The sequence below is a fragment of the Sphaeramia orbicularis genome, chromosome 16 (assembly GCF_902148855.1).
Source record: "Sphaeramia orbicularis chromosome 16, fSphaOr1.1, whole genome shotgun sequence".
Lineage (NCBI taxonomy): Eukaryota > Metazoa > Chordata > Actinopteri > Kurtiformes > Apogonidae > Sphaeramia > Sphaeramia orbicularis.
In genome coordinates, this window is record NC_043972.1 from 38,026,002 (window position 1) to 38,053,061 (window position 27,060).

A 27,060-nucleotide genomic window follows, 5' to 3' on the forward strand; every position below is an offset into this window, starting at 1 on the left:
TCCAATCATTAATCCTAGACAAATAATAACATGAATTTGATCACATATTTGATATTTTTTATGTTCTGCAGATTTGCCACCTATGTTTCCTCATTCAGGAAAGATAATTTGTGGACTATTAAAATTAGACTTTCTCTTAGGATGTATGATAAGAACAAAATTAAGAAAACATTGAATTTTTCCCATAAATCAGTGGGTTCTAACAAATTAAGAACAAATCATGAATATAAACAAATATGAGGAAATTTGTTCAGACTCTGTGTCTCTTCCTGCATGAGTCCCAGTTATGTTATCGAGACCCACACAGCTGCTTTGATTTGAACTTTATGGTGTGTGTGTTTTTGCATCATTTGTAACGTTAACGTCAGGCTACAAAGCCATCTGACAAGGCTTGGTTCATTCTTTGTGTTTTGGCAAGCTTAAATAGACATTTGCTTGGCGACAGGAATCATTTCAGATCACATGCACAATAGATGATTTATGACTGCTGTCCTTTTGCTGGAACATCGGCATGTATCTGTCCTCCACCTGACTGGACAAATGCCCTGATAGCTTGGCTGTCACTGTTTTTTGCAGTTTCTCAGTTTCAATTTCAGACTCAAATTATCAACCTGGAAAAAAACAGAGCAGCTGTTTTAAAACACTGTTAAAATTTCTGCAAAAAGTATGTTGAAAATCCAATTTAATCCAAAAAAGGTTATGCAGTTGCACAGTGACAAGCATTTTACGACCTAAAGAACCAGTGCGGCAGTTTCATTTTGAGTGGTGTTGAATCATCATTTAATACATCTGTATTTTGATGATCGGTCCTGCTTCAGGCTTGGTTGAATCTCAGTGGATGTTTTCCAAACTGAACTGTAGTGAAAAAAGTGAGCTTGCAAGATTTAAGATGGCTTTTTTGACGCTAGGATTACATCCTCCTCTGGGCTGAAGAGATTCTGTGATCTCTCACACTCCTGAAACTCTCCTAAAGCCCCAGTGAAAAGAACTTCAAAGTGCACAGCCATCAAGCTAAAAACATGGCTATTTATCAGCAGTAACTGATAAGTTGACAGCTTTGTGATAACTAGTCCAACACTTTGATATGCTTTCTCTGGTGTGTGGTGCTGAATTAGTCTGTGCCAAAAGGATGAGTGAAATACTGATGAAGGCTTGACTCTGAAATGCTTCTATTGACTGCTGCTGTGCAAAAACAAAAAGCATTAATTTCCACTTGTAAGAGTACATTCAGCCTTTTCATGCAGTTTGCCATGGCCAGCCAGGAGTCTGTTGACTGTATATCTAAAGTTCAGAAATCATTACATTCTTATATATAGATTAATCTCTACTTCAGTGTAAAAGACCAAGAGATTCCTCCTGAATCCCTTTGTGCATGTGTATTTGTTTCTTATCTGTATCTAACATGTCTGTGACCTCTGTCCTTTTATGTGTGTGTCAGGGCGAGGATTAGTCACAGCGGCTCAGTTAAGTTGAGCATCTACATGACAGTCTACACCATCACCTACGTCATCCTGTTCATCTATGAAGCTGAGGTACAGTAACACATGACCCACGCTGCACTATGGGCACAACCGAAACTACAAGGAATGGATATTTCCATTATCGGTTAAATTAGGTGTGTGATAGTTTACCTAATTTGACTGAGTTTAGAGTTGAGCACATGGGATTTGTTAATATCTGGTGGATTATGGTGGCATGCTCCCCAGGGTCATTATTACCCCACCCCCAGAAAGGGAGGCAAAGGGTATTGTTTTTGGTTCAGTTTGTTTGTTTCTTTGTTTCTTTAGCAGAAAAACTATTGGTTGAATTCATACCAAATTGGGTTTATAAACTGCCAGTGATTAAGATTAGATGTCATTACATTTTGGGAAAGCTAGGTCAAAGTTCCAATTGTTCATGATTTTTTAAAAATCTTCCCATTTACTTAAAATGGGTGAAATATGTGCGAGAGGCAGGGTTTGTTGTGTCTGGCACCACTTGTTATATTTGTTTTTAAAACAATGTAAAAAATAATACTTTGTTGCTGTCATAAATGTGACTAATAGATTTTTACTGTAACCATTACCGTTTATATTTGGATCAGAATGGTAAAACATTTAAACTCAAAGTTCAGGCTTTTTAAACTTAGATACAACATGATTTTCGCCTGGTATGACTGTGTGCAGGATTTGTGGTTTGACACAGTACATGTACTCATATTATTGCTCTTTTCAGCTCTTTGAATAATCTCCATAAATATTTATGAAAGGGTTGAGCCCACAGATCAACGTGGGCTGTAATGGCTTTTTCTGTCAAGTCACTCATTACTTTGATACATGACTAATTATGAATATCAATCAAGTCCATGATAGAAACGTGTAGAAATCTCTTGATGATTTACATCATTATGGATCCAGACAGGAATGATCAGACTGCGCCGTATCAACAGGGTGCAGTTGTAATTATTGCATATTTGTCTTTTTTAGGTTTGCAGATATAGTCATGAATATTGTGGGATTTCCACTGTCATTAGTTTCACTGTCTGTGTGTTCTGCATGGCAACATAGAAACCACTGTAATGTTCCGCATCTGAGCTCATGAATTAATAACACAGTGTGGAATGTTACAGATCCATACATCTGCATATTGCAGTGGCTTTAGCACGGAGAGATGTAATGATGGCACATTTAGGGATGGTGGATTAGAGTCGTTGAATACAGCATGGTAATGACCCTGTGGGAATTGTGCAATTGAAGTATCTGTGCTATATTTAACACTGAAGCCTATGGCCGTCCCTCACACTGCAATATGTGGATATGAGGCAGTGTAATTTATCTGCCGCCTGCCCTCTTACATAGTCCCTTCTATTAAAGAGCTTAAACTCAGGGGAGCACCTGCTAAAAATAATCCAAACTAGGTTACAATTGGAACTGAAATGAAGACTTGAAATGTGTTCCTTGTGCAGTTCGGAGCAGTTTCTACACTGAGCCGTACCGTATGTATTATGTAGCAAAGGTAACCCTGTATGGTCAACACTATCCAGTCATTGAACCGTAAAATGTGCTCTAGTGTCTGCACATGCACGTACACATGCACACACACTCTACCTTGTGCCCACGCATGCCAATGACCTAATTGTTGATAAGTTTCAATGTCAAAGACTCACGCAGAAGGCTACAAGCTGAGCTTTGGCTCGGTCATCATAGTGCATCAGCTGCACCATGAGCGATCCGTCTGAGTAATTAGGGCACAGACGATAAAGTGTAGCCAAGCAAATCAACACTTCTTTTACTTCTTTCTGAAAAAACTCATTTCTATAAATGTGTGTGCATTCATCTTGGCTTAACGTCTTCTGTCTGTGTGCCAGTTTTTTGACCCAGGTGAAGTGCTGTATGCCTATGACAGCCCCGCAGGCTACGGACTGATGGGCCTGCAGCTGCTGGCCTATGTGTGGTTCTGCTATGCCGTGCTGGTCTCTCTGAAACACTACCCTGAGAAACAGCCCTTCTACGTCCCTTTCTTCACTACATACACACTATGGTGAGACCTGCGCAGCTTCCTTCCTCTGCCCTCACTGCTGATAATAGCACCTAGGCTAGAGATTGCAGGAATAGAAAAAAGCATGTCTCTATGTTTGAGGTCTCTTCAATTTGAATAATTTATGCGGCTCTGTAAAAAAGTTAGAGAAGAAGAAGAGATAGCTAATGCTTTAATGGTGAGGGAATGAAAAGCTGTTTATTTTGCACTACCCCTCTACAACATTGTGTTTCCAACCTTAGTGCTCTGCTCACACTGGAGATAATTGCACTTGAGTGAATGATTGCTAGAGGAAAATATCTATTTTTATTCAGCAAATGAGACCCTGTCTATTGGAATAATTAATACTCCCATCTTTATGTGAAAGAGACTCATCATTTAAAGCTTTGGAAAGCACTGTTTTTATTTCACACAGCCCTAAGAAACACATATATACACACTGCTGAGATTTTCTTTCCTTTGCTGGGTGTGTGTAATGGCATGAGTTGGATGAAGGGTAGATTACAAAAACTAATATTATCTCTGTATTTCTCTCTTATTGCTACCACCATCTCCTGCCTCATTATCTACACCTCTCCTCTTCTCCCTTTCCACCTTTATCTTTCTCTTTACATCTTTCTTTCTGCCTCTCTTCTCTCAGTGTCTAACTCTATTCTCATCCCTCTTTGTTTTAATGTCTTTTCTCTCCATTATGATCTTAAATCTCCTCACTTGTCTTCCTCAGGTTTTTTGCAGTGCCAGTCATGGCTCTAATCGCCAACTTTGGCATCCCCCGCTGGGCTCGTGAGAAGATCGTCAATGGCATTCAGCTCGGCATCCACCTCTACGCTCACATCGTCTTCCTTGTTCGTATCACACACAGATGCACACATGCAGACCCCTGCACTTCTACATAGTTCATGTTATTCAAGAGTCATTATTGCCACTGTCAGTCATACATTATTCACTCTCTTTGAGTCATAACTCCCCCATGCTGATTGTCTCGACACATCATTATCTACCTCTTCCTTACCTCGGCCGCATTGTTCTTTACTAATGGGCCATACCACTCACACAAATTTCCTTTTATATTTCTTCTTAGTGCATTTATTGAACATTCTCACTTATCCCTTGTACTTTATATCCTTTCGATATGAGTAAGTACATACAGTGCAGCTAAAAACCTGCCTCTTCCTGTGTTAGTATCAGCTTAAATCATCAAATTTCTTATCTTCCTGTCCTTCAGATTATCACACGACCTTCAGCGGCCAATAAGAACTTCCCATATCACGTTCGAACATCCCAGATTGGGATCTTGCTGTCCAGTCCGAAAGGGGGCGAGGGGGCGGAGAGTTTCCCACACCATGCTTATGGAAACAGCTCCTTCCTCGGAGATTCTCAACCCAACTTTACCGAACTCTTTTCTATCCAATCAGTGAGTACACATGTTAACATGTATGGTTTTAATCCTAGATTTAGCATGGCAGAAGCAACAGAGAGTCCAAAAGGCTGTAAACGCAATCTTTTTTAGCTGCTTTCAGATGCAAACCCTCCCGTCTCAAATCTACCCTGAAATTAACTGCTGTCTCATCTAACAAAGAAGCAGCTAATTATAATGCATCAGTGTAACATTACAGCAGACTGTGTAAGGCAACATATTTAGAGGGATTATTTCTTGGCGGAAATTTCTATCTCTTCCTGTGGGCGACGGTTGAATGACAGTAAGCACAGCGTAACATAACGTATGCACTGATATGAAAAACATTTGGGTACAACAAAATAATGATTATATGGCAAGTTTGACAAGACCAAATTAAGGTGTCGTGTTTGCTGTGATGAATTATCTTGGGGAACTTTCAAATCTGTGGAAGTTGCTTTTCATGTTGTACAATAACACGTGGCAGAATATGAGCCCTGAATCCCAAACTATGCTGATACAAAAGCGCAGACACAAGCAGGAATAACCATGAAAACCCAGAGGATTAGAACAAACGCGACATAATACATGACAGATGATATGAAATCATAACAAGGGGAGGTTAATTTACACAGACAAGTGCCTTTGTCTTTGAAAGCCTCATTGTATAAAGTGCATTGTGATGGTAAGACAATAACAATACCCGAATGAAAAGAAACAAAGAGCAATAATAATATAACCAGTATCCTAAACCTAGAACTATCCTTGTGGTGATATCCAAATGAATGTTTCTCTACATTTAACATTTCCTAAGTGATTTATCACCATTTATTACAATATTATCCTCAGTATTTTTAATTTTCCTGTGAAAATTAGGTACTGATCATGTAGATGTTCATAAAAACTCAGAGTAATCTCAAAGGTTATTATATCAGAACGGAGAAAACTGAAGAAAGTCAGGGTTCCCACGTGTCCTGGAAAACCTGGAAAGTGATTGACCAATAGGCTCTACGTACAGCCCCACTACTTCCTGAACTTAAGGCAGCTCTTTTATCTCCTGTCTTTCATTATTGGACACACTGATTAATCCCGGTGTGCCTGCTACTTCTTGTTCTGACGACTGTGGTCAGGCACACTTGGATTAATCAGTGTGTCTAATAATGAAAGACAGGAAATAAAGGAGCTGCTTTAAGTTCAGTTAGTAGTGGGGCTGTGCATAGAGCCCATTTTCCAGCCATAGAAAACATATGGGAAATGAGAAAAAAGGTCAAATGTCCTGGAAACAGTTACGTTATCCTAGAAAATTATTTATCCTCCCTCTGCCTTGTGACCATGTGTGCCTAAACTGAGATGAAACAAAGGAAATAGTTTTTCAGTGATTTATTGAAAATATATAAATATTTTTAGAGGACGTGCAGGAGAGCAAGTAAGAGAGAAGTGAAAGCTGAGTTGGGAATTGTCAAGTTGAACATTGTAACTCCAGTTTGTCATGTTAATGAAGTGCTACGCTGTAATCTGTGAGTGTGTTTGCTTTATTCTATGATACATTTGTCATAATCATTTTTCATAGATCAATTATAGCCATAGACTGCACATCAAATCTCTGAGTAATAAATATAGAAACAATGTGAGTAAATGCAAGTTACAACTGTAGAAAAAAAACACTTCCAAAGAATGAGGGGGGCAGGGAAATTGATTAGTGTATGACGTGATTGAACTTGTCTCTGTAGCAGCTGAAAATGTCCTGGAAAAAAATTTCAGGGAAAAAGTGGGAACCCTGAAAGTGATTTTTTTTTTTTTTTTAGCAAAATATATCATTAACTGAACCTAAAAACGTGCATCTACATCCACTGTCATATCTGATAACCATGAAAAGATGACAAACCACATTTTACCTGAACTGTTTGCATATATTGACATGATTTGTGGTTCAATAGTTATTAAACATTTCAGCTCAGTGGATGCTTTAGGTTGCTGGTGGCTGTTTAGGTCTTTGGGTGTTAAATGAAGTTAGAAGGAAGTTATTGATAAATACAAATGGTAGAACAAGTACTGATACTACACCATGTCTTGCATTCAGAATCTGTCTTAAGGAAAAGTACCTCAGTATTATGAGAAAGATTTACTTAAAGGATGGAAAGTAGAAGTAGTCATTGTGCAATACAACATTCCCTGTTGGTATATTATTAATATATATAATGTTTCTGGATTCATTTTACAGCTGCATTAATGTCTATTTTGTATTTTAGTGATGTAGGTGTTGAAGGTTGAGCTTATTTGAACTCGTTTATATGCTGTCGGTAGTTCAATGTATTATATTCTTAGATTATCTTATGTTTGTACTGTCACTGTGAGAACCACGTCTCATGGTCATATGACCCTCTATCTGTGCATCATAATGTGATGACTAGCTACCTACAATAAGTGGCAAACCTTTTAGTTTAGCAGCCTTTAGTTTTTTAAATTAGTGGTCTTGACCCATGACATTTGGACACCAAAATATAATTAGTTCTTTCCTGAGTCACTGTCAAATTTTAAGAAATTCTCTAAAGGTTTTCTGACATTAATTAGCCTAAACATGCATGTGGTCACAGTAACACTGACCTTTGACCCTGAGCAAACAAAACTTTTCAGTTTATTTTTGGGTCTTTTTGTGTGTTTTGTGTGTTTCTGTCAGGATGATCCTGAAATATCATGTTTTAAGTATAAGATGGATTTGTAGACACATGTAAAAAGTCCAAGAGGGAATTTTAAGAGTTTCTTATAATAATTTTAGGATCTTAGGATAATTTTATCAACCCATAAAAGAGTCATATGTAGGGATGTCCGTTATTGGCTTTTTTGCCAAAAACCGATATGCCGATATTGTCCAACGCTTAATTTCCGATTCCGATATCTACCGATACCGCTGCCGATATATGTGGGATATTAAACTAATTTTAGGTAACATCACATATCTCCTGTCATGGAATTAACACATCATGCCTAATTTTATTGTGATGCCTCATTGGATGCATTCTCAAATGCAATAAGGCTTTCAAAATGTAAACACTGTCTGTGCAAAGAATACATACTTAAACTTAAGTTGTGGAAAAAATGCCATATTTATTTATTTTCTCTCCCTCCCTCCATGAGTCTATTACAGTGTTGCAACACTACTGTACAATTTTGAAAACTGCACATTTCTTTCAGCTGCAAACAATGCTTCATTTACACGTTGGTAAATGCCAGCGAAATCAAGGAATTATTTTACCAGTTTTAATGATAGGCAAAAAAAAACGATAACAATATTCATCAATATTACATTTTTATGCCAATATCAGGCTAATAATATCGGTGGGCCAATATTATTGGACATCCCTAGTCATATGTGAAATCAACTCATTTGGAGATGGACAACATGCCATGTGATGATCTGAAACGTCAAGTAAAGGAGTAAAAAGTACATTTACCTCTGAGATGTAGTTTAAAGCAATGTGGCATAAAATAGAAAAAATGTAAATAACAAATGACTGCACTTGAGTAAAACTACTTGGCTATGTTCCACAACGAGTAAACCGAAAATATTGATAAAGTCTGAGTGCATTAAAAAAGTAAGTGTTGTTATTTGGAGGATGACTGGAATAACCTTTCAGAATTAAATAAAAATTTAACACAAAATTACTGCATTTTCCCATATATTATAACAATGTCATTTATAGACTGAGTAACAGAGATAATAGTTTAAGTTTAACCCATTAATAACATCCATAATCAAACATAATGGTTTCGATAATAAAGCCATACTGCAAACACAGATGTACAGTTTTATAAATGATTATTTATAGATGCTAACATTAACTAAACCAGGTCTGGAGGTCAGGAAACCCAGTACGTCTGTGTCATTTACCTGCTGACCTATATAAGCACCACTGCATCAGTGAACCCCAGAGGAAGTGGTCAAAGCATCAGTGGTATAGAGTTACTGATAACTGATGAGCGGTACCATCTGTTAGATCCACGCTGTGCTTGTCTTAATCCCAGAGTAATGGATTACTTTGGTTTACATCAATTTCATATCAGTTCAAACATGTAAAACCATCGTCTTCCTCCTCAGGACCCAGTGAAGACGGTGGAGGAGATGGTGACCCGCAAGGGACAAGAGGTGCCAAGGAACAGCGAGCAGAAGATCATCACCACTGCCGCTGACTTGACATCGATATTGCCCCCGCCTCCGATCCCCCCTCACCCGGTCTCACGTTCACCCCCGCTGCCACCGCGGCTCCCTTCTTTCACTGAGTACTTCAGTATGCAGGGCGGCGGAGGAGGAGGAGGGTTCGGAACGAAGGCATGAGACACACACAGAGGTGGTGGTGGGGGGGGGGGACGACGGAAAGACGAGGAAGGCAGACTGACAATACAACACACAGAAAGACTGAATGTGGAAATCAAGGTGTTACTTTGAAGACACAAGGAGGGCGGCCAAAAAGTGGACGGAAGATGACAAGTCATCGGAAAAGAGGTCCCTAAACGGTCCCTCTTTGCCTGTGAATGGAAATAACCAGAATGGACGAGTGCAAGGAAATAGCTGAGAGATAGGAGTGCTGGGCTTGTTAAAAGAATAAAGAAGCAATAAATATTTGATGTTGACCAGTAAAAGGCACACAGGGAGAAAGATGACAAAGTGGATGTAGCCAGAGCAATAGAATGATAGCTGTGCACGATGCGGAAACGAACAAAATCCTGAAATGGTTTTATTCAAACATTCATGAGGCATTGATGGTGTGCCTGGGAGAGTTTGTAAATAGCTAAAAATGGAGAGAGCTGCCACTCTGTATACTTTTAAGTTTTTACTCCAAACGAAGAAATATGTTTTGATGGGGGGGTTTTTCCACGTCATTAAATTCCAGTCGGTGCTGTGACCATTAAAAATATCACACCATCACATTAGTTAATTAGAAAAGATGTGTTTGTCAAAATGTTTGGCGCATTTGATAAAACACTGGCATTTTTTTTTTTTTTTTTTACACTTTATGGAGTCTGTTGGGTTAATTTATATTATATGCCTTTTTTGCAGCTGGTAATTCTGGATTGATATGCTGATGTGTAAATGTAAAATGTCACGTTTACTGTGGGCACTTCTAGGTACTCGTAAAACACGCATGTTTGTATTGTACTTCCTGTCCAAAAAGGTGATATATGTACTCCATGTGACCATACAATATTTGCTTATTGTGTGTATTGAAAGTGTTACTTTTGTAAATACATACAATAGGCTTCAGTATATTTTTAAATGGAGAAATTCAGTTTATTGATACTCTGATCAGATTCCTCTCGTGCTGTCTGACGCTCAATAGAAAACCAGTATTATAATATTGCGAATTTTAGTTGAATTTTTACCGAAGTGCAGAACATGCCTGCTCGAAAATGTCATTTCTCTGTGTATGTAGACGTTGGTGAATGTACTGATGCAATACAGCACAAGGACAGGGGTGATTTTAAAGTTACTGCAAGACCACACCTTTGTTGTCTTTTTCTCTCTTTGGCTTCCGTCCCAAACGTTCCAAGATTCAAGAGCAGGCGGTTGCATTTTTTTTTTTTTTTTTTTTTTTTTTTTTTATAATAAGTAACTTCATCCTCACCCCTGTCTAGTACCTAAATACTGGATTTGTCAGCTTTTTGCACTTGAATGTTTCTACCGTGCAAAAGGTTGAACAAATATTCCTAGTTTTGTAGCCCCTAACATTGAGCTATTATGAAAGAAAAAAAAACAAAAAAAAAAAACAAGCCTTGTAGATGAACTGTGAAAACAGCAACACAACTGTACATTTTGTCTGTCCTGCATGGAGCACTTTAATGTTCCTGGTCTTAGTCTATTTATTCGTGATGATGTCACCTTATAAGACTGCTTTGACACCTGTATTAACATCACATCTAGTAGTATTCCACACACATACACCTGTAAATACAGTCAGAAAATATCATCGACTGCCCAGGTAGTTTGGGGAACGTTATCGAGCTTGAGTCAACGCATTTGCTGAAAAGAGTCAAGGTGTAAGAGTGTCACTGAAGACTACGTTTCCCACCAGCCTCCTCCAAAAATCAGTGAAGGACACTAACAAAAATTCGACTCTTTGCATTTTTGCCAGAACGCACGGTTCATGTGTTCATTTATTGATTAAAAATGGTAGTAAACAACTGCTAACCCACAGATTTGTCAGTGGCAAACTTCCTGTAATGGAGTCCTTTAGGGTGTTAGGCCTGTGGTGTGTCATGTGTAAGAGTGTAGTCAGAGGTATAACTTAGTCTGTGAAACCGAATGATACTTGAATTAGAGTATAGTCGTTATTTCTGATTATATGTCTGGTTTATATATGGCATGTGAGCCATTTTGTCTGCTGTTGCCTATTGTTCCGATTGCCATAACCTGACTCAATAAATAGACGTGGGGCTGAGACGACCGGACAGGCTTACTGACACCGTATCACTGCTTCAACCTCGCGTAGACTGACGTAAGATTACAGGACTTTGACACACACACACACACACACACACACACACGGAGAGTGAACTTAAAGCAAAGAGATTATGTATGCATGAGAGAAAACAGCACAGCTTTTAGGCTACTCAGAGCGATCTGGTTAAGAGCACATCACTGAAGCACCGTTCAAATGCATTTTAATGGTGTTAAATGACAATTCTAAATACGCTGTACATATACACTTTTTGCCAAAATAATAAAAAAAAATATGGTTTTATTAGAGGCATTTCCTGTGTGTGTTATTATTATTATTATACTGGCTGGTGTTGATAAGCAAAGTTTGTGTGTGTGTGTGTGTGTGTGTGTGTGTGTGTGTGTCTGAGTGAGTGTGTGTTTTCCAGTTGGGACGAGGCATTTGTCCAGAAGAGTAAATCTAATATCTGTAAATCATATTTAGAACGTGCCCTCATTACAAGAGTTCATTAAAGTAAAGCACCGGAGGGACAGACTCCAGGCTGGTTACACTCTAATGTACACTTGTCTAATTATTTCGCAGTCAACTCCATCAGCCCTGAGTCACAACAAACTGGATCTGTCCACTCAGGGTCTACATTTGGACACAGGCTTGGCTTTATTATTGCCATAGAAACCTGCAGCTACTATAGAACCTCCCAACTCATTTTGTGAAATGTATCTATTTATAAGCTATAAACAAAATTCAGGGTTTCTCAGGTCATTAAAAGTCATTAAATAGATATGGTGAAAATTAAGGCCTTAAATGGCATTAAAAAGCATGAAATTCTATGTCCAGAGGTATTAAAAAATTAAATATACTTGATGGAAAAAAAGCATTGTTATTCATGATTTATTTTGATTATATAAACATTTAATAATTTTGATCAGAAGTATAGTGTGATGATTGACAAGTGGAACCCTTTAATTGGCTCTTGTTTATGGACGATGCATGAAGTCACAGCACCAGATGTTTGGAATGTAACGTGTTGTGAGAGTGCTCATGCCGTGGTGAAAGAGCGGAGGGAATATTAGCAAATGTCTGAAAAATGGGAAAATGTGAGTTTCAGCAGAAGTGATTGGAGGAGGAACTATTCAGAACCTGGTTAAAGCCTGTTGATGGTAAACTCATAAAACTATATATAAAACTGTATCTGCAGTTGGACGTGGGCATTAAATTTGTTTGAAGTGGCATTAAAAAGCATTAAATTAGATTTGCTGATACCTGCAGAAACCCTGAAATAACACAAACCCCAATTTATTGTTGCTTTATATCATAACATTGAATGATTAAATGAAATATTGTTAAATAAAGTGAAGAGCCTTACAAGGAACCTTAACGTTTCAGCATGATAAAGAGGAGTCAGTAAAACCTGTGCTTTTAGCTTGAACTCAAACAGTTGAATCAGATGAAGTTTAATTATAATGGGTGTCATTTTTTTGTCTGTAAAGTGAAAAAGTCAACTTCATACATTAATTCATAATAAACAGCTTCTTTAACATATATCTCAGTTGACAAAATGGAAAAAAATAGCTTTAGTTTTGCAAATGTAAATGTTGGTACTTTTTAGCAGCAGATAATTAACATAATTATATAAAAATGTAAACGTTTATTACCAGTTATGTGGCAAAAACTCCCTTAAATGACCAATGACCAAAAACATTTTTAAAAAAATCATTGTTACATTCTTTCAATCATTTTAGATACAGACTAGTTTATTCTTAAATGTAATAACTTGACTTTTTCTCGGTGATATAGTCTGATAGTAAACTGAATATCTGTTTTTTACCCTTCGGCAAAGAGGTATTGTAATCGTTTTGTCATCTGTCTGTCTGCCTTTTTGTCCATTCAATGACATAACGGCATTATCTGAAGAACGTGTTGAGTTATCTGCACCAAATTTATACTGTGGATGCATCTTGGCATGGAGCAGTGGAAAAATAGGTGACCATGACCTACTTTTTCAAGCTCCAATGGCCTTGTGCAGTTATAATATCTGAATACTTTCAAATATACTACACTGTTTACACCAGTACATGTATGTTTCACATCTACCCTGTTACATATGCACTGCCTACACTGTAACACTGTTACAAATGTTTACGCTACTTCTACTTCTACGTTTACACATTATATATTACCTTAAATTTTTAAATCTTTGCCTTTCATACAGTATATCTCCATTTTGTACATACTTTTTGATTGCACTTTTTTTAAAATACTTTTTTTAAAGATGTCTGCATCTTATTGTATTGAAACTTAGATGTAAGTGCACTGTCGCTGGCAGAGATCTCCTGCAATTTCGTTGCACAACTGGTGTAATGACAATAAAGCCTATTCTATTGTATTCTACAAAAATGTATGTAATAAGTTTTACACAAAGACAATCTAATCTAAATAATAGGACAGTAACTTTCAACAGAATCTTACATTATATTTGGCTGAGGGAGATTAAAAGTGTGCAGCACCTTATGTTTTTTTAAAAAATAAATCAACTTGAATGCATGTCCTTGCATTGGCTGAATTAGCTTTAGATTAAACAGTTCTTAAAGTAGCTTAGCCCTCGTGTTCACTCGATGCTCTTAAAATTAAATAAATGAAGGAAAATCTGCAGCTTTTGTTACGGAAAGCACATTTATTAATAAACAATCGATCAGAATGTCCTTTTACAGAGGTGGTCTCAGCATCAGTTGACACTGTTGCTTTTGTGTCCTTCGGTGATGAAATGCACGAGTGTCAAGACACCAAATATCTGCAGGATCAGATCAAGGGGTCTTTCAGTCAATCAGCCGTCACTCTTTACTAAACACAGATCCAAATGCTGTGATGGTTTGACTTATGCTTTTGCAGCTAACTGCTTGGCTCTGTCCTCTCTGTAGCCTCTGAGCAGCTGGTTGATGAGCGTCAGTTCATTCTCTTTCTTTACAGGATACAGAGGTGGGAAAGGGTTGCCTTTGTACTCCAGGACGGCCATCTTCGCTCTGTCCAAGTTCTGTCTGTTCGGTAAACGTGCCATCCGTGTGTAGCTGTTTGACTGCGTCTCAAACCGTGGAGCCAGGACCTTGAAGAGCTTTGGGACCAGATCCTTTTCCTGAAGAGTGGTAAGGAAACACAAGACAGTCAGGATCCGATCAACCATTTAATTTTACACCAATGGCTTTAATTTTTAGAGTTTGTAATTTCACACACATACCGTCAACCAAAAACTGGCCATTTTCATCGCCTTCTCATCAGTGTCTCCCTTTTTGGCATAGTCAATCAGCTGGGGACAGATACAGATAAAGAGACAGTTACTATGAGTGCAGAATATGATGTACAGTACTGTGGACAAGTCTCAGGCCTGCTTCTACGTATGTTGTTTTTGCAGGATTGAAATGAGCATACATAATTATATTTATTTACTATTTATTTTTCATTCTCTTTTCTTCGGGACAAGAAAATAATAATAATAATAATAATAGAAAAAATTTTCAACAAGAAAATACAGGAAATGTGTGCATAACCTTAAAAGGACCTCACTTTATGGAGAAATTGATTGGAAGAAAGTCTGGTTTATTGGAAATAAGTTTTGTCTTAAAGGGGTCATATTTTGCTAAAACCACTTTTATTAGTCTTTGGTTCATTTATTTGTGTATTTGGACCCTAATAGTTCAAAAAGTTTGAATTTGAACCCTCCAGGTGCTGCAAAGCTATCTTTATATTCATTCTGGCAAAAATCGAGTGGATTTCTACAACCTGTTTCAATTCCTTCTTCATTTGTTATGTCTATAACTAGTTACGGCACAACATTTGCACATATAAGGTCAAGACTTCAGGTGAACATTTCTCTGAGTACACCATAATTGTTTGTCGGTAGCAGCAGTTGTAGTCCATACTGAAAATATGTCCAAACTTCGAGCCAATTACCTAAAATGTTCAGTTGTTGGCTGAACGGGACAGAGCAGCACAGTCAACAACCTAGAGGGGGCGGGGCCTGAAGTGGCTCATGTGCATTTAAAGGGCCAGTGCTAAAAACGACCTTTCTGGTGTCATTACTCAGAAATAGGGTTGAAGATGGACCTGTGGAGTTGAATTAATGAAGAATTCAGGCCCAAGCATAGCATTTAGTTTATGTAGACCACAGGGAAATGTTTGAAAATGCATAACTCCATTTAAAAATGCAAAATATCCCTCCTTTAATAACAAGGTCAAAGAGGTTTCTTTTAAAATTGTACACCATATATACCCAGCAAAGAAAACTTTAGAAAAATTAAGATTGATAATGAGTATTCCTGCACTTTCTGTGGACTAGAAGATGAAAGTGACTGTCATTTGTTTGATCATTGTACATTCACAAAAAAGTTTTTGAAAGATGTTGGAAACTATAGGGACATGACTGGAAGAAGAACTGAATTCCAGGAATGAGACAATTTCTTTACTTTGAAGAAAACGGACAAGATAAGGACTGTCTTTTCGTTTTTCAATTAATTTTGTTAATCGGAAAATGGCACATCCACAAGAAGAAATGGACAGGACACAAACACAGTTCTGAACATTTTAGACAAGAAATGATTCATTTTGGCAATACAATTAGATGCAAAGAAAACAAAAAGGCAAAAAAAAAAAAAAAAAAAATTCATATTTTTTGATAAATTTGGTGTGACTTAACGTGATGATTGTATTATTAGGCTATGTGTGTATTTATTTTATTTATGTGTTTCTGTTGTTTTTTTTAGTTGATTTATATGTGTATACCCCCTAGCAGAAACAGCGTTTTTTATGTAACTATGTAAAGTTCTTAATAAAGTTCATTAAAAAAAATAAAAATAAATAATAATAAATAAATAAAAATCTGACATGAGTTTAATAAAATCTGGTATTATAATTTCTGAAAATTAATGCCATACATCTCATATTGTCTGAACAAAAGGTATGAAGACATGTTAAATGCACAGGGAAGTCACACTAAAGATTACCACTATAGTTTAGAGACTTTTTTTTTCCATGAAGCATTTGTTTTTAACCCTTTGATGCATGAATTATGAGAACCTTAGTCATTTTTTTTTCCCCCGAGTGTTTTTATTCCTCTTTGGGCATAAAAAAAACAAATGTGATTGAAATTTTTGTAATTAACCTATTTTTTATGAAGTTACAAAAATGTCAACTTGGCTGGACACAATGCGTTGAATACTTTGAAGCAAAGAAACGTGTTTAAAAGACAATAATGGGAAGTGATATATTGAGTGAAAACAATGAAATAAAAACATTTTAAATGCAGCTAATCTGATATTTTGTCAAATTTTTAGCATACTCTAATACTAGTTATTACTCACTTTATGGAGATAATATGCAAAAAAAAAAAAAAAAAAAAAAAAAAAAAAAAAACCCTTTTAAGAAAACTGTTAATTACAGTCTAATAACAACTAGCAATTGATTTACACTCAAACATGTTACTGCAGATCAGGTTGATCAACAACAGCAAAGTTACAGTAATGGTATGAATTACAGTGTATGAGATGTGTTGGCTGAAATGGAACTAAAACAACAAAATCCATGAATATACAAGAGAACAGCTGGAGAATAGCTGTCCACTGTAGTGACCACTATGCATGAAAGGGTTAATGTTGGTCATACTTCACATATATCCAGATTGTATCTAATACAAAGACTGAGAAATGCATGTGTGTGGTCATTAAACCTTTACTAAACCAACATACCCAATTTTGGTCGAAAAACCTTTAAACATGACTGTATATTATTATTATTATTATTATTATTATTATTATTATTATTATTATTGTTATTCACATTACACTGGGCAGTGATAGCAAATGCATATCACATGGTCCACTCAGGTGGTGCAGTATCAACCAAAGCATCACTGACGGTCCTGCAGGGATATTTTGTACTCAATTACAAATGACTGTAACAGTTCTAACATCCACAGTTGTTGAAGTTCATAAGTTTTTCATCTATTCTGTAACATTAGGACAGTGGACAGGAGGGTTAGCTTAAAGCTAGCTAGCAGCGTCACCTTTTCGGCGTAGAAGCGGACTTCATCTGCTCGGGCCCAGGTGGTTTCTATCCTTTCGTGCCGGACCAGTCCTGTGAGGATGTTCCGGAGCATGTTGATCCGTGACTGTGGGCCCAACCCCATCTTTCGGGCCACCCGGCCATGGGAGATCAACATTTGCAACGTGAGGCGCATCCTGACCGGTTAGATTCTCCAACGACAGACCGCGACTAAAAACCCGAAAAACCAAAAACTACATAAAAGACAGATGTATTCAAAGTAAAGGGACAGTCTGAGAAAAAAATCCCTCTATTGACACACAGCTGAGTAATAACCTCAGTGCAGAAACTCAACCCACGGTCACTTATGTCAACGTGAGGTTTGCTAGTTGCTTTGACATTGGTGGTACGTTCTCAAATGTGTCCGACTTGATATTGAAACATTGCAACAACGGTTCCGCTGAGCTTACCGCTACTAGGAACGAAGAAAAGCAAATATGACCGCGGCAGTATCAAATGCTACTCTTATTTCATTCATATTGTGCTTATTAACCCTTTCATACATGAATTATGAGAACTTTAATCAAGATTTTTTTTCCCGAGTGTTTTTATTCCTCTTTAGTCATGAAAAAAAAAACATGCGATTGAAAATTTTCTTATGAACCTATTTTTCATGGAGTTGCAAAAATATCCACTCAGCTGGACACAATGTGTTTAATATCTGAAGCAAAAAAAAATATTTGCTGATATATAGTGTGGAAAACTATGAAATAAAAATATCTCTAATGCTGCTAATGCTGCTCCACATTGTAACACATATCTAATACTATGCATTACTCACTTCATGGAGATAATATGCAACAAAACAAAACTTTTGTTTATATAAAAAAAAAAACTTAATTAAAGTCAAATAACAATAACGAGTAACTGATTTACACTCAAACATGTTAGTGCAGTTCAGGTTTATCAAGAACAGCAAAGTTACAGTCATGATATGAATTGCAGAGATGATACATAAGCGTCCACTGTGTTGGCTGATATGGAACTAAAACAACAAAAGCCATGAATATATGTTCCTGAGACCCAGTAAGTAAAAATATTGCCATTTTACATTAAATACTTGCCTTAGTTGGAAAAAGCATGATGCATCAGTTTTTTCAGATACTTAAAAAATAACATTTATATAATGTCCTTTTCAGTGGACATTTATGTTTTTTTTTTTAAGTAAAGCTGTGAGACTCTAGTCCACTACAGAAGACAAAGATGCTTTGCTGGGTCTCAGAAGGATATAAGAGCACATCTTTGAGTAGCTGTCCACTGTAGTGACCACTATGCATGAAAGGGTTCAATTGTAATAATAGATGGTACTCTAGCTGCTGTATGGAGGATGAACGATTTAATCTTGGTCGGTCATGATTGATGATGATTTTGAAATAACATAATTATTACATGAATTAAAATATGATACATTATACATCATAGGATGCATATAATCATATTTATTTGTCATTTTTCTTTTCTGTATCTTCTTAAGAACACATGAATTGCTCCAAGACATCTGAACATTTGACAAAAAGCACACAAATCCACAAAATGTTTCACATTTTTATTGTATTTTAATGTTCTCTATGACATTATTCACAATTTTGCAGCAGCTGTAGCAGAGGTAGAGTGTGACCCATCTCAGTACATGGCCATTGTACTTTGCAGCCATTCAGTGAAAATGCAGGTCTGTTGTAGAAGGACATTGTCTATTGTTAGGTGTGACTCACTTTGTGTCAGACTGTACAAATATTTCAAAGATATTTCTCTGTGAAGTAAAACACATTGAAAGATTGTTGTGGATGTTTTTTTAGTTTTTTTTTTTTACCTTGGCATAGACACCTGGGTGGTTCTTCTCTGCACATCCAAAGCCCCAGGACACGACACCCTGCAGCTCACCATTGCACACAACAGGACCACCAGAATCACCCTGAGACAGAGAATGCATCAAAGTAAGCATTTAAAGGTGCTCAGTCTTCACTTAGAGCTCTAGCTATATATGAGGGTACCTACCTGGCAGGAGTCTTTGCCTCCCTCCAGGTATCCAGCGCAGAACATGGCCTCGCTGATCATGCCAGGGTAGGAGTTGTGACAGTCCTCATCAGACAGGATGGGGATGTCCAGGCACTGCAGCCTGTTACTGTCAGCAGCTACAGTGAAACGGAACCAGAAATAAAGTTTGGACAAAATGTGAGGGAAACAGAAGGCCTGTGTCCTGTTGGATACTCACCGGAACTCATGGTTACACCCCAACCAGACACGGTGCACATGGTGCCAGCGGGGGCACAGCTGGTGGGCAGAGACACAGGCTGCACATACTGGTTAATGGTGGCTGGTTCGCTCAGCTTGATCAGCATGATGTCATTGTTCACAGTCCAGGACTCATAGTTGGGGTGAGGGATCACACGGGCAGCAGAAATAATCTGTTCATTGCCGTCCATGAACCAACGATTGTGATCTCCAAGAACAATGTCCATCCTCCTAAAAGAGACATAAAACTTCTGGGTGAGACAGAGACATTCACACTTTGAGGAAGTATTTTGGTGTTGCTGTTGTCAGTGGTGGATGAAGTACTCACTTTTTTTTTTTTTACTTAACCCATAAAGACCCAGTGCTACTTTTGTTGCAATTCCAAAAATTAATTTTTCTCTCCAACCTTTTTTAAGTGTTTTATTACTATTTATTATAATAGTTTCTTCTGCATTTTGTATTTTAAGTGAAAATCATGTATTTTCCTATATTCAATTTACCAATCATGTAGTTCTTCATAAAAGCTCAGATTAAAGTTGAGGGTTATTATATCAGAAACAGAAAAAAAATGAAGAAAAAGTGACTTAATCAGCAAAAATATCATTAACTGAACATAAACTGTCTCCATCCACTGTCATTTGTCAAACTGGTGATAAATTACAGTTTGTTTGTTTTTTTTAACTGGAAAATCAATGTTGTAGAAGATGACAGTGTTTCCTGTGTTTCACTACGGAGCCTCTGAACGTCCACATGGATCGTATCTGATGACCATAAAATGATGACAAACTGTATTTTACACCAATTATTTACATCTATCGATAGGATTAATGGATCATAAGTTGTTAAACATTTTAGACCGGCAGATGATTTTGGGCACCGGTGGCTGTTTGGGTCTTTATGGGTTAAGTAAAAGTATCCGGGGAAAAATCTACTCAAGTTAAAGTACTCATTTTAAAATATACCTAAAAAGTAAAAAGTAAAAGTTTTGATCCAGATTCAACCATTATACTTAATAAAGTAAATACTGATTAAAAGTGATGGAATTGGGCATTTGGTAAATATACAAAGACAGAACCAGTATTATAACTGACAGCTCAACTCATTTAGTACTGAGTACTGTAAACATAAGCATAACAAACTCTGGTCTCAAACTGTAAAGAGGACCCACAATAAACAGAATCTTCTGGCACAGTGATCAACCCAACAGGCCAGACATTTCTAAATCTGAATATTGCCAGTATTTATAATTCAACTTTAAAAGGAATTGATTTTCAAAGTTTTTTTTTTATTGAATTGCGCTCTTTTAGGAGAGAAGGTCAATGCAGCTTTACCTCTACAGCTGGATTATAATGTGTATAGTTGCATTATGAGCATGGTAAAACAATCAGTTCACAAAAAGAAGAAGAAAGCACTAGCATGCAATGCAAACACGATTAGAAAAGTAGTGGAGTAAAAAGTACAGATACCTGCTGTAAAATATAGTGAAGTAAAAGTAAAAAGTACCCCTCCATAATTTCTCTTAAGAACGGATCCATAAAACATGTACTTCAGTACAGTAACAAAGTACTTTTATTTCGTTTCATTCCACCTCTGGCTGTTGTTATGTCAGACTCACGACTTGTAGCAGTGAGCAGCAGAAACCACCCAGTACTCGTTGACCAGGGAGCCACCGCAGAAGTGGTACCCAGAGTTCAGAGACACCTGATGGGGCTGGGAATGAGGCACACACTCACGCCCTCCAACGATTTTATCATCCTCTGTCGCGACTGAAAAAATATATTCATGACATAGTTACAGAAAATACACAGCAAAGAAAAAAAAAATACACATCTCAGCTGATACATTTTATAAAAAATATTCATGCTCCCTTGTGCTAAAAATATCATTCCTAAATTTTCATATGAGTGAATAATGATAATATGTCTTATGTTTTGGTGCCTTTGATTCCACACAATTATACTGATATATTTATTTTTCAACATCAAAATACGCATGAGTAAAATTAAAAGCAACAAAATAATATTTAAATATGTAACTAAACATTAACTCTAAGTGTTAAAGGCAGCAATATTACATCACAATAATGCAATTTACATAGATATAAAACTACATTGTGATAATCCTGATATGTTTTCATGCCGAGCCTTATTTGTAAATTATTTATAATCTGCATTCCTTTGCAGATGATATGTAAATATATAGTGTTAATACTTTCTAAATGTGTGTGACACTTACACACAGCTCCCAGAAGCAGAAGGAAGACCACAGACCTCATGTTTGTGTGATGGTACATGCAGATGCCTGGATTATTTTGGATCAGTGCTGGGTATTTATTGACTTTCCATACCAACTATGAAGCCACACCTATGGCTGCTACTGACCAATCAAATAACACTGATCAGAGAGCTCTGATAATCAGAGTTTTGATATCTAGGATTTCTAGGATTTTTCTGTTTTTTACAGACCTTTAAAGTGTAACATATGTAGAATTCTGTACGTACATCTATTGCATCATGGAAGACGAATCCTGCTTTTTCCCTAATTTATTTTATGTTTTAAGTTTTATTTTCTATTTTGAGGACTCTTATCTTACTTAGTTGAACGACATGGGTGCCAAATATCATTTGAGGTGATACTGTGACTCATGGTTTTGGGCAACATTAAAAAAATATAATTAACTCGATTCACCTCCTTCTTCTTCTTATTATTAATCATTATTATTATCATCGTATGTCTGTCTTTTGGCTAGGTTTGTGTACAGTACATTGTGCTCGGTACAGGCTGTAATCACTATTCTGACCTTGACTCTGCTCTATAAGCAGTGCCAGGTGGACTCTCTCTCACAGACTGACCCACCATCACCTCGCAAATACTGACAGAATGGAAAACTACTTGAAAATGAATAAATAAAACTGTTCTGTTAAACATATACCACAATGATATCTGGCAGATTATTCTGATATAACACTAACAACATAAGTCATCACATTATAACATGAGAATGTTTTATATCATGATAATGACATATTCATGACCAGGAAAAGCTGATAATATTTAGCATTTCTTTTTACTGTGATGCTGATAATTTCTTTCTTTTTCCAAACTGACATATTTACACTTCCATCGTTTTCTCTCCATCAGTTTCAATCATGGGTTTAATCACTAACTCTGCATTTTCTTTGCTTCAGTGAAAGTCTTTTTCACCAATCAGTTCATTTTCTGACTCGACGTTAAGACCATTAAACAAGTGCTTTTTCATTTTTAACAGCTGTGTTACTTTAAAACCAAAAACAACTTACGATGTTTTGGCAAAGCTTATCCTACTGTAATGGATGGTGTACAGGACGGAGGACCCACATGCAACACACTCGGGTAAAAGTCAGAAATGTTCTTTATTGTGAGTTCAACTCCTGGATTCTGATACAGGACTCTGACACAGACAGGAACAAGAACTGGAGACAGATACCGACACAGACAGGTACTCAGGCAGGGAACAGAACTCAGGGAAACAGAAAGCAGATCTCTTAATCCTGTAGACAGAAGGCTGGTCGGGTTTCCGGGGTTGAGATGAGGAGGCATCGCAAGAATCAGACGAGGTTGGAACCAGGAAAACAGGTGCAAAAGAACGTTGTCAGGCGAGAGGCAAGAACACTCTGGCAAACAGTAGCTGAGCCAGAGCTGCCTACATGCTGGTCAGCTGAGACGCACCGACTAACAACAGACGGACCTGATGCTGCTGATGAGGTGAGGCAAGGTGAGGGAGGAGACAGTTTCAAAGCAAACTGTTACACCGACATTTATTATGCTAATTCTGTGAGACATAAGAATTCATTCCTAAAAATAATAAAAAATTAAAAAAATACAGATAATAGTGTAGTGTTAGCTTGTAAAATTAATGCAAATTTTGGCCTAAATAGTAACAATGTAAGAGTTATTTACTTAAAGGTGAGGTAGGAGATGTTTTCCTGGGGCATTTTTTACTATATTGCTTAAAATCCCCTTCACACCCCGATTGCAACCAATTAATTAAATGCTCTAACATAAACAGAAAAAAATTTTGTCACCTGTGGAATGGACAAGACTGAAAAAACATCATCCAATCATTTTGAGCACCCAATCAAAATGACTGAACGGTGATATGTCTATCAAACTCAACTGCCATTTGTCCCTCCCCCCTCTATGCGTACCCCTCTTTGAGCATGAATCGTGCGTTCTCAGAGGTTTGGAGCAACTGTACTGGAAATAAAGCCAGAGCCAGAGCTTGGTCATATTAGTTATATTAGGATGGAAAGTTCACCGCCAAACTGTTTTGTCACTAACATAAATCAGTAGGGAATGTAACATTAACCAGATAGGTATGAACTAGGGCTGTTCTGACGACAAACAGCGGGGTGTTGGAGGAGACTGAATGAGGTACACATGGATCCGTGAGCAGGAGCCAGGGCTGGGTGAATTGTTGCTGTGCAGCGCTCATGAACCCTCAGGAACCCTAGGGGACAAGCGTTGCATATGCCAGTACTCTGGAGGCGTGGGGGATGTCTGAAGAAAGGGGTTTGGACTCTTGAATTGCGTATTTTCAAAATGTAGCTTGCTTGAACCATTTTTTCTAGATCTCCTACCCCACTTTTAAGACGTATATATCTAAATGCATATATAGATGCATGTATATAGATGCATAGCATGTTTCTTCAGTGTAAAGCAGTGATGTGCTGTATTTGTGAAAGGCTGAACTGTGGTCAGATTCATGCTTCCATAAATGAATATGGCTTCTTTCAGCCTTCCTTTGGCACATCAAATTGTGCTTCTTCAGCTTCATTAAGCAGTGCATACTCTGGGTACATTTACAAAGACAAAAGGATGTCACTACACTAGTGTGGACGTCAAAATTCAAGAAAGGTCTGCAGGTAACCAGCCTTGTTACACTGTCACATGAAGTGAAAATGTGAGCATATTTTACAGCACTGTGAGAAACACTTTAAAGTGACACAGGTAAAAATGAGGGGAAAACTGCATGGAAGTTAAGTTTTAAGACTTTTATTGATTCAGATGGAAAATGGCTGCATGTTGTTCAAAACTCTCCTACAGAACTGGAGTGAGGATGAATGGCAGCAAAGTAAAGATGGTGGACAGGATCAAACTTAATAGCTGGCCATGGTGCGCTCCAGCCAGTCGTTGAAGATGCAGACCTAAAAATGAAGATGACATGGTTAGAGGAGGTTCAACTGGACACGGTGTCTTCATTAGATGGGCTGGTTCTTAAAAGGTTACCTTGGCGTAGACACCGGGGTGGTCCTTCTCAGCACATCCGTAGCCCCAGGACACAACACCCTGCAGCTCACCGTTGCACACGACGGGGCCGCCAGAGTCACCCTGAGAGAACAAACAACAGCTTATTTCAACTCAACACAAACAAGGAGAAATGCTTCATAATTGCACTGGTTCATGACACAGATCCCTGTAGATTCCTTCTGGTCCACCCACCTGGCAGGAGTCCTTGCCTCCCTCCAGGTATCCAGCGCAGAACATGGCGTTGGTGATCATTCCAGGGTAGGAGTTATCACAGTCCTCATCAGACAGGATGGGGATGTTCAGGCACTGCAGCTTGTTCCTGTCAGCAGCTGCAAATAAAATATGGGTGGAAAGAGATTCAAATAACACACCGGTATGTTCACATTTTTCTTTTTCGTATATGTGGTCAAAAAGGAAGCACAGTTTATTTCCAAGGACAGATGACTGTTTCTATGGGTCCTGCTCCTTTTTTTTTTATTCCTAATGTCTTTTGCTCAAAAGGCGTTTCTTATTTACTTATTTGATGCACATATTTCCATTAGAACACATGAAGTGTTCACTCTAGAAACCCTCTGTTTTCATTCCTTCAGGTTCATAATAACTGATACTAATGCTAATAATGGTGTCAAAGTGCAGACTGTGATATTTCCTTGAACAGAAATCAAACCATTGAAATCTCAGCCCTGGGTGGGAACATGTGGTGAACAGATGCAGATGGTACTCACTGGAGCTCATGGTGTTGCCCCATCCAGAGACCAGGCACATGGTGCCAGCGGGGGCACAGCTGGTGGGCAGAGCCACAGGCTGCACATACTGGTTCAGGGTGGCGGGCTTGCTCAGCTTGATCAGCATGATGTCATTGTTGATGTTGTAGGAGGTGTAGTTGGGGTGACGGATGACACGGGAGGAAGAGATGAACTGCTCCTTTCCCTCGGTGACCCTGATGTTGTGCTCTCCGAGACGCACCTCAACACGGCTGGAACAGAGCAACAGGGTCAACAGCAGCTCAGCTTCAGTGTCCCATGAAAACACAAGCTGACTCCTGCATTTAAAAGCTAGTGGTCTGTGGAATATCAGTGAATACATACGACTTGTAGCAGTGAGCAGCAGACACAACCCAGTTCTCGTTGACCAGGGAGCCACCGCAGAAGTGGTACCCAGAGTTCAGAGACACCTGATGGGGCTGGGAGTAGGGCTTGCACTCATACCCTCCGACGATCTTGTCGTCCTCCGTGGCAACTGAAAATCACACATTTAGGAGATGGGTTAGTCCTTCATTCCTTCATTGTTGCAATTGAATACATTTTAATGAAAGATGGTTGTCTCTTTTGATGTTTTTCTTTCTGACTTCCTGTCATTGAAGGATGAATTCAGTTATGTTTACTTTTGTTTGATAGTTATTAAACATCAGACAGTATCCTTAAAAGTATCAGATCAGTTTCATTGTACAGATACAGACAAGTTGCTTGAATTGAAGTTCACACTCACAAGCAGCTCCGATGAGCAGAACGAAGACCAGAGACCTCATGGTTGCTGAGTGATCCTGTCGATGAGAGGACTAGACCTGGACCCCTGGTTTATATAGGAAGGTGCCTCTCCTGCGTCTATCCTGGACACGCCCCCCAAGGTTGTTTTTAACCAATAAGAATCTTGGAAAAATAATTCCTGGAAAAGCAAATATTTTCTAGGATGAGGGGTGGTACATGTTACACACGATAACATAATATGTTTAAAATTGTTTAGAAACAGTTTTGTTCTATGAATGATAATAAATATAAAAAAAGATAATAAATGTATGCATTTTATGGAAAAAGTAAAGAACACTGGGCTTAATTTCATAATAATTTAAATTAGATTAGATTAAACTTTATTGTTATTGCAAAAGTTATATACTTGACAACAAAAAGTAGTTTAGCATCAAATCTGAAAGGTAAAGAATAAATGAAAGTAGTGTGTACTTATTAAATGTAAAACATAATAGTGTTTATGATCATGATGAGATGCATTTTAAAAGACACCAGTGGATATTTTATTTCCCATAAGTACATATACATCCTTATATGTATATTCATAATGTTTTGTGTTTAGAAACATATGTAAATT

At 37.7% G+C, this 27,060-nt stretch overlaps 4 protein-coding genes across 7 annotated transcripts in view; 1 reads left to right on the plus strand and 3 right to left on the minus strand.

The window, feature by feature from the left end:
* The window catches only part of tmem145 (transmembrane protein 145), a 54,577-nt gene extending 42,925 nt beyond the window's left edge, over positions 1–11,652 (plus strand). The window contains exons 11-15 of the mRNA XM_030157248.1: positions 1,439–1,532; positions 3,347–3,519; positions 4,241–4,361; positions 4,742–4,930; positions 9,009–11,652. Of these exons, the coding sequence (XP_030013108.1) occupies positions 1,439–1,532; positions 3,347–3,519; positions 4,241–4,361; positions 4,742–4,930; positions 9,009–9,245 (814 nt within the window). The 3' untranslated portion in view covers positions 9,246–11,652. The remainder of the gene's footprint in view (positions 1–1,438; positions 1,533–3,346; positions 3,520–4,240; positions 4,362–4,741; positions 4,931–9,008) is intronic.
* A 2,348-nt stretch (positions 11,653–14,000) lies between these two features.
* mrpl17 (mitochondrial ribosomal protein L17) lies at positions 14,001–17,782 on the minus strand. The gene is made up of 3 exons (XM_030157257.1): positions 17,399–17,782; positions 14,579–14,647; positions 14,001–14,476 (listed from the first exon to the last, which is right to left on the minus strand). The coding sequence occupies exons 1-3, from the start codon at positions 17,570–17,572 to the stop codon at positions 14,222–14,224; spliced, it is 498 nt and encodes a 165-aa protein (XP_030013117.1). The 5' UTR covers positions 17,573–17,782; the 3' UTR covers positions 14,001–14,221.
* A 1,240-nt stretch (positions 17,783–19,022) lies between these two features.
* Positions 19,023–21,961, minus strand: LOC115435064 (trypsin-2-like). 2 transcript variants are annotated; one of them, XM_030157252.1, is made up of 6 exons: positions 21,904–21,961; positions 21,284–21,434; positions 19,649–19,899; positions 19,432–19,568; positions 19,247–19,348; positions 19,023–19,107 (listed from the first exon to the last, which is right to left on the minus strand). In XM_030157252.1, exons 1-6 carry the CDS (start codon positions 21,959–21,961, stop codon positions 19,060–19,062), a joined length of 747 nt encoding a protein of 248 aa, XP_030013112.1. In that variant the 3' UTR covers positions 19,023–19,059. The 2 variants fall into 2 exon arrangements, with proteins under 2 accessions (XP_030013112.1, XP_030013113.1); XM_030157253.1 differs by having other exon boundaries at positions 19,432–19,558; positions 19,645–19,899; positions 21,904–21,943.
* Positions 21,962–24,792: 2,831 nt separating this feature from the next.
* Positions 24,793–26,488, minus strand: LOC115435063 (trypsin-2). 3 transcript variants are annotated; one of them, XM_030157249.1, is made up of 6 exons: positions 26,446–26,488; positions 26,046–26,196; positions 25,683–25,933; positions 25,150–25,286; positions 24,937–25,038; positions 24,793–24,854 (listed from the first exon to the last, which is right to left on the minus strand). In XM_030157249.1, exons 1-6 carry the CDS (start codon positions 26,483–26,485, stop codon positions 24,807–24,809), a joined length of 729 nt encoding a protein of 242 aa, XP_030013109.1. In that variant the 5' UTR covers positions 26,486–26,488; the 3' UTR covers positions 24,793–24,806. The 3 variants fall into 3 exon arrangements, with proteins under 3 accessions (XP_030013109.1, XP_030013111.1, XP_030013110.1); XM_030157251.1 differs by having other exon boundaries at positions 25,150–25,276; positions 25,679–25,933; XM_030157250.1 differs by having other exon boundaries at positions 25,150–25,276; positions 25,670–25,933.
* Positions 26,489–27,060: the final 572 nt, after the last annotated feature.

What these genes read in the sequence shown, in the direction of transcription:
- mrpl17 (XM_030157257.1), bottom strand. Translation starts at nt 17,572, where the DNA reads ATGCGCCTCACGTTGCAAATGTTGATCTCCCATGGCCGGGTGGCCCGA. An exon ending in TCCGCTTCTACGCCGAAAAG is followed by an intron (nt 14,648 to 17,398) that starts GTGACGCTGCTA and finishes ATCTGTCCCCAG; the next exon opens with CTGATTGACTATGCCAAAAA. An exon ending in TGGCCAGTTTTTGGTTGACG is followed by an intron (nt 14,477 to 14,578) that starts GTATGTGTGTGA and finishes ACCACTCTTCAG; the next exon opens with GAAAAGGATCTGGTCCCAAA.
- LOC115435064 (XM_030157252.1), bottom strand. Translation starts at nt 21,961, where the DNA reads ATGTACCATCACACAAACATGAGGTCTGTGGTCTTCCTTCTGCTTCTG. An exon ending in GCTGCTCACTGCTACAAGTC is followed by an intron (nt 19,900 to 21,283) that starts GTGAGTCTGACA and finishes TGTCTCTTTTAG; the next exon opens with GAGGATGGACATTGTTCTTG. An exon ending in ACCCAGGTGTCTATGCCAAG is followed by an intron (nt 19,108 to 19,246) that starts GTAAAAAAAAAA and finishes CTTCTACAACAG; the next exon opens with ACCTGCATTTTCACTGAATG.
- LOC115435063 (XM_030157250.1), bottom strand. Translation starts at nt 26,485, where the DNA reads ATGAGGTCTCTGGTCTTCGTTCTGCTCATCGGAGCTGCTT. An exon ending in GAGGCAAGGACTCCTGCCAG is followed by an intron (nt 25,039 to 25,149) that starts GTGGGTGGACCA and finishes TTGTTCTCTCAG; the next exon opens with GGTGACTCTGGCGGCCCCGT. An exon ending in ACCCCGGTGTCTACGCCAAG is followed by an intron (nt 24,855 to 24,936) that starts GTAACCTTTTAA and finishes CTTCATTTTTAG; the next exon opens with GTCTGCATCTTCAACGACTG.